We start from the raw sequence: 6,000 nt of genomic DNA, 5'->3' as shown, positions 1-6,000 counted from the left end.
CAAAAAAAAAAAAAAAAAAAAAATTGTGTAAGTCAGGGCCCGGTGCAGAAGCAAAGACCAAAATTTTGTCACTCTCCTGCTTCAGATAGTTTAACTTGACGCTTCTGCGCTCTGAGAGTTGGGTTAGTGGGTTAGTTGGGTTAGTGGGTTAGAGAGTTGGGTTAGTTGGGTTGTTTTTGCTTTGACCCTTTGGTCCTGATCTGGAGATAACAAGCACTTAAGAGAGAGGCTGTCCATTCTCCCTGCAGCCAAATACATTATGTCTCATATCCTCAGCCAAGTCCCTCGTGCCCCGAGGGTCTAAAAACACTCGTCTGAGCAATGCCAAGGGTTCTCACTACCATTCGCCATGCTAGGTGTATCCTGTCTGTGGTTTCTGAGAGGCCCAGCCTCCTGGAACATGTTTCAGCAGGTGTGGCTAGAACAAGGGAGAGATGAAGGCATCCCTTAGAGATGAAGCGCCCTGGGGAATAGAACATGTGCAGGAAGAAAGAGCTGGAACACTTGCAGGCCGGGCCTCACAGTGCCAAGAAAACCTGTAGTTTGTCATAAAAGATAAGCTTTCCAGCTAGGGAATTTGTTAGGATTTGTTAGAAGCATTGATCTTAATGAGTCCTAAACAGTGACAAACAGGGATGGAATATTACGTGGTAGAATGGAAGTCCGTGCTCCGGTATACCGTTACTGGCTGAATGTTTGACTGGGCTGCTGCCTCTATTACAGCCTGAATCGGCCCCTGTCATTATTTAAAATTTGGATATGACAGTATTTTTTGCATTAATTTAGATTTTAAAAAATACTGCATTGAAAAAATCATTTATCTTGATTACTGAATTTTTGGATGCCCGCCCCTTACATGTTGCTCCTGAGCCAGGTGCCTCACTTGCCTCGCCCTAATCCTGACCCTGCTGGTGCCCATTTCCAAACATAAGATGAAAGATGAGCATGAGGGTAAAGCAGACCCTCCCTCCGATGTCTGTGCTAAGGCAGTCTTTTAAAACTGTCAGACCCAGGCTGGTGAGCCCTCTGGTCCTGATATCAGCCCAGCATTTCTTTGCGCATTCTTCACACCCCTAAGGTTTCACTTTATGCTGGTGAAACCCAAATCTAGATATGCCCCCCATGTCTCTCCCTAAATCAAGGTTGACCCGTCCATCTTCTTGTTGGAGATCTTTATTCATGTCCTGTAGGCCTTGCCATCCATGGTGCCAGGAGTACTGCTAACATCCAAGATGGAACACCCGTGTTCTCACCACCCCCCTCAACCTCACTGCTCTTCCTTTACTCCCTGTCCAAACTGGTGGCCGCCCCATCCGTCCACCCACCCAGGAGATAGCCTTGCAGCTGTTCTTAACTCCTGTCTCTCCTTATCCTGTGCTTCTTGTTAATTAGCAAATCCTCCTGGTTTTTGTCACGTAAGTATTTCCTGAATCTCATCTCCTCCCTTAATCCGAGGCCACCTCCCTCTCTAGGCTCTTTTTTGTTGTCACTGTCACCTCACAGTCCAGCACTTCAGAACCAAATGAAGTTTCTCAAGCTCAGTAGACTGTTTCTTACTCCATGCCTTTGTTCGTGCTGTTCCCCTACCTGGAATGCCCTTCTCCCTTCATTTGGTAACTTCTACTTCTTCTCTAAGACTGAGGTTAGGCATTATCTCATTCACTATTTACCCTTCAAAATTAATCGAACACCTGTTTGGAGACACTGTGTCAGGTTCTGGGCAATCACAGAAGCTTGGGTTTCTCCTGGGCTGGGGTGTTCGTGTTCCATACGTGGGGACAGCAGGAGGGAACACTTGAAGACGGGAGTCGTCTACCTCCTTCTGGAAGCTTTCCCTGACTCCACATCTCAGGCTGATATAAGCACTTTTCTGTGATGCTTCCATCATGCTCTGCATTATGTCACCATGGCAGCAAACCCATGGGATTGCAGTTTTCTTCTCCCTGTCTGGCTTCCCTAAGGATGGAGGCCTCCTATCTGTCTTTACAACATCAATGCCTGGTCACGGGAGAAACTCAAAATGGGTTTGCTGAATGACAGACTGTTGCAGAAAGAAGGGACAAGGAAAGACCTCAGATCATTGCCATCTCTGCTCCTTCAGCAACACCACCATCAGCTGCATCAGAACTAACTAGATTCATTAATGCTGCAAGGGTTAATTTTTTTTTTTTTTTTTTGCGGTACGCGGGCCTCTCACTCTTGTGGCCTCTCCCATTGCGGAGCACAGGCTCTGGACACGCAGGCTCAGCGAACATGGCTCACGGGTCCAGCCGCTCCGCGGCATGTGGGATCTTCCCGGACCGGGGCACGAACCCGTGTCCCCTGCATCGGCAGGCGGACTCTCAACCACTACGCCACCAGGGAAGCCCGAGGGTTAATTTTTTCCCCTTGCATAAAGGCCAAGTTAAGTAAGCCCATAGTCAAGTAAGCTGAGTGCTGAATGGAATTAACTTCCTGTGTTCTTGAAAATCTTACCTAGAGGAGAGTCTGCAGTTTCCAATGACATGCTTTTGAGATCCCTTTAAAAATAGGAATCGTTCACAATATAAGTGTGTTTTTGTGCTCAGAGAGGAGATGGTAGGGTGGGAGGGAAAAGAGAAAGGGAGAGAGAGGAAATCCACTATGTGGTACATATGTTGGCGTTCTGAACAATAGAGAATGGGGTTTTACAGAAACGAACTTAGCTGGGTCGGCTCTTTAAAGCCGCGTCAATCAATCCTGAACAAACAGGAAGCTTAGAAGCCTGCCCAGGATCACTCATGTGGAGCAATACATTAAGTCGAACAAGTGAGAGGAACCCAGGTGGTGTTGAATTAACCCTCTTAGGTTACTGCAGGCACAATCACAGTGAATTATGAAATACCTCCGGGCTGTGTGGTGACAAGAGAGCATTTACCTTATAGTTTCTGCAGGAAGGGTTGAAGGCGTTAGTTCCACAGACAAACAAAGTATCATCGTTTTTCTTTAGAAGAACTTTAATAAAGTTGTGACACTCATCCTGAAAAATAATTCAAACTTTTTGGTATCCAGTCCGTTCAGTATAGAGACCCCCTGACCGTGTACCATGATCTGCTAACAGCAAGGTTAAAATGCTGGTGGCTGGAGCGTTCCCCTGTGAAAAGTTCGAGCCCCTCCTTATGTTTACAAGATGATGAGAATAACAACTGCTTTGTCAACAGTAAATAAGCACATGGCATAGAGTGAAAATGTGTTTATGCCTCAAAAGGAAGGCAGGCCTGAAGTACCAGCCTCCCCATCACATTAATTCTAATGCCAGAGACTCCAGGGTCCCTTGATATATAAGGTTCCTGGCTGAAGTGTGTTTTTATGTCCTATGACCAAAGGGACAGACTTCTGTATGTCTGCGGCAGCCTTTCTGAGCTCTTCTGCAGACTCCCTGAGGGCTCTGGACCGTGAGGCGTGGGCTCCCGGATAGGGCACTCACAAGAGTCGGGGAAGCCAGCTTGGTGTCCATAATCCCTGGTGCCCCTAAATAGTTCATGACGCATCCCTGGCAGCTGTCGTAATGTTTTATCACATTAAAAGCAAACTATTTTTGCAAATTAAAACCTTCAATAAGTTGATGGAAGAAACAATTACTGGGGGAAAAGGGACTAGTGTGACCCATTCCACATGAGGTCTACGGCTAGAGATAACAGTCAAGGACTTAACCCAAAGTGGCAGCTGCAGGAGAAATGAAAATTGCCTACCTTATGTTTTCCCTTCATTCTGCATGTGTCTACATCAGCCTGTCTAGATTTCCATGTCAGTTTCTGCAGCGATCAAGAAAGAAATCAATTAGAACCCAGAGGTTGTTGCATTTGATTTTAGAAGTAAGAGTTCCCTGGGGGAGACTAGAGGCTGAACATATATTTATTGAAAGCTTTCCGCACCCTTTCTCCATGATTAATTCACCATAACAACAAAAGATTAGAGGTGGAAATGTTCATTTAATTTTGAACCCCTATCTATTCATTAAACTACAAAATGATCTTCTTCTCCTTGAGATGAAGATGAAGGAAAAAGGAAAGAAGAATAAACAACAGCGTGGATGGACATTTCACATAAAATATCCCCATTAACTTGCTAAATTACGCTCTTTTTGATAAAATACATGTCCTTGCCCTTCTTTTTCACTTGATAAATCAGTTTCCGTGAAGCAGGCCTTTTTCTTAAAATATGGAAGTCATTTTCTTAAACATAAAGGAGACATTCACTTTAGGTTGACAAAGATTTAATTCAGGTTATATTCCTTCGCATAAACTCATGGGCTGAAGGGGATCATCTACTTCTGGGGCGGATTTTATTAACTAAAATACCTCCATGTGGAGTTACAAGGGAAGCTTAAGGTTATATTTTATGTGTGTCAAATTCCTGAACCGCAACAGTCAACTCAAACTTAGTATTGCAAGATATGGAAACATAACAGTGAAACGTTTGTAGGACAAAAGTTTACATATGAAAACTGATATTTTCCAGGACAAACACCCAATATTTTATTAAAACAATTTAGCAATTACCTAAAACTCCAAAGTGTGCACGCACACATCATTGATGAATAAAATATGACGTACGTAACCATTTCTGGGTATGTATTAAGCCCTAACTTACCCCCAAATTAGGACTTCACAGAATGTTCCAAATTATTATAAGCCACGTCATCTCAATCAATGCCTTTAAAATACATATTCTCTTCAAGAACTGTCCTAAGGTCCTTCATTTCAGAAAGAAGGTTTGAAAGCTACTTACTTTGCTACAATAAATTTCTTCTGTGTGTGAGGTGTCTATATCAACAGTATAAATATGGTCCCTATAAACAAAGAAATATTAACACAACGTCAAACACAAGATCGTCCATTTTCTCCTGAATACAAGTATATATCTCATTCAAGGCAGATAAACCCACATCCATGTTATTAAAAACAAAACATGCATATGCAAGAAAAAGGGGAGGGTTCAGCCTCCAAGAGATGCCTCTGGCTCACATGCAGCATCTTCTGACAAAATGTGGCATCTTGCCACAGGGGACACCTTTTATGAAAACTTTCCAGTCGTCTCTGTCATCATAGAACTATAACATCTGTATATATGTAGTTTAGTGGGAGATGTCTGAAAGTTGAATGGGCTTCCAAACTGGAACACAGATGGGTTCGCATGCCCTTTCACATGGTATTCAACATGCTACAGTTGTTCATCAAGGGAGCTAACGAAAAGCTCATCTCCATCTCTTTTTAGACAACGTATTTTCAGCCTTAGCTTTTGATAATTTGAGAAGATGGAAGACGATAAAAGTAAAACTGTTTCCAGAAGCCACTCTCTCTTTTCACACGATGATGGTCAATTAAGGTCTAAAATGTACTTGAGCTAAAGTTTACATTTCTTGCTTCTGTTTACCTTCCTGTTTTGCTGAGAATTCGGTTGACTTTATGATTTGCTGCCATTCTCCCCTTGGAAGGGGAGAAACGGAATCAGCAGCTCAGGTGTGGGGCTATATTTAAACATCCCCTTCTGTGTGAACTGAGTACAAGGGCGTTTTTGTCTGGAATTCAGAAGAAAGGAAAGAAAAGAACTACACTCAACTGGGGAGATGGGGGGCTAGTGAGGGAAAGCAAAACAGCTCGTTTTCCCTTGAAATAACATTGACTTTTTCTAAAATGCAGGAAGTCCTGGGGCTGGAAAATTACCCACAGCTTTAAAGCAAGACCTCAAGGCTCCAGTGCAGACTTTCAAGCCCCCTCATTACTTAAAAGAAACGGAAAGGGGAGAAGGAAAGAAAGAAAAAAGAAAGGAATCTGCTGTCAGGATTCACTTCAATTCTTTTCCCCCCAGTTCTTTGGAAATCTGTTTGCTACTGCTTTTAGGGAAAGTACAACAGAGAAAAATGGAAATAAAAACAGGCTCTCTCCTGTGAAAATAAAAGGGGGCAAGGCAGTTGGCCTACAAAATTCCCTTGCCTGCTCCTGGACTGTGAAAGAGAGAGAGAGTGAGTGTGTGTGTGTG

At 43.5% G+C, this 6,000-nt stretch overlaps 1 protein-coding gene across 3 annotated transcripts in view; it reads right to left on the bottom strand.

The window, feature by feature from the left end:
* The window catches only part of SEMA6A (semaphorin 6A), a 130,383-nt gene that overhangs the window by 52,557 nt on the left and 71,826 nt on the right, over positions 1-6,000 (bottom strand). For all 3 annotated transcript variants that reach the window (XM_024743394.1, XM_024743393.1, XM_024743395.1), the window contains exons 4-6: positions 4,750-4,810; positions 3,711-3,773; positions 2,897-2,998 (exon numbers count right to left, since the gene is read on the bottom strand). In XM_024743394.1, the coding sequence (XP_024599162.1) occupies positions 2,897-2,998; positions 3,711-3,773; positions 4,750-4,810 (226 nt within the window). The remainder of the gene's footprint in view (positions 1-2,896; positions 2,999-3,710; positions 3,774-4,749; positions 4,811-6,000) is intronic.

This window comes from Neophocaena asiaeorientalis, unplaced genomic scaffold (assembly GCF_003031525.2).
Source record: "Neophocaena asiaeorientalis asiaeorientalis breed wild unplaced genomic scaffold, Neophocaena_asiaeorientalis_V1.1 scaffold26, whole genome shotgun sequence".
In the NCBI taxonomy this organism is placed as follows: domain Eukaryota; kingdom Metazoa; phylum Chordata; class Mammalia; order Artiodactyla; family Phocoenidae; genus Neophocaena; species Neophocaena asiaeorientalis.
This window is presented reverse-complemented; position numbering and strand designations above follow the sequence as displayed.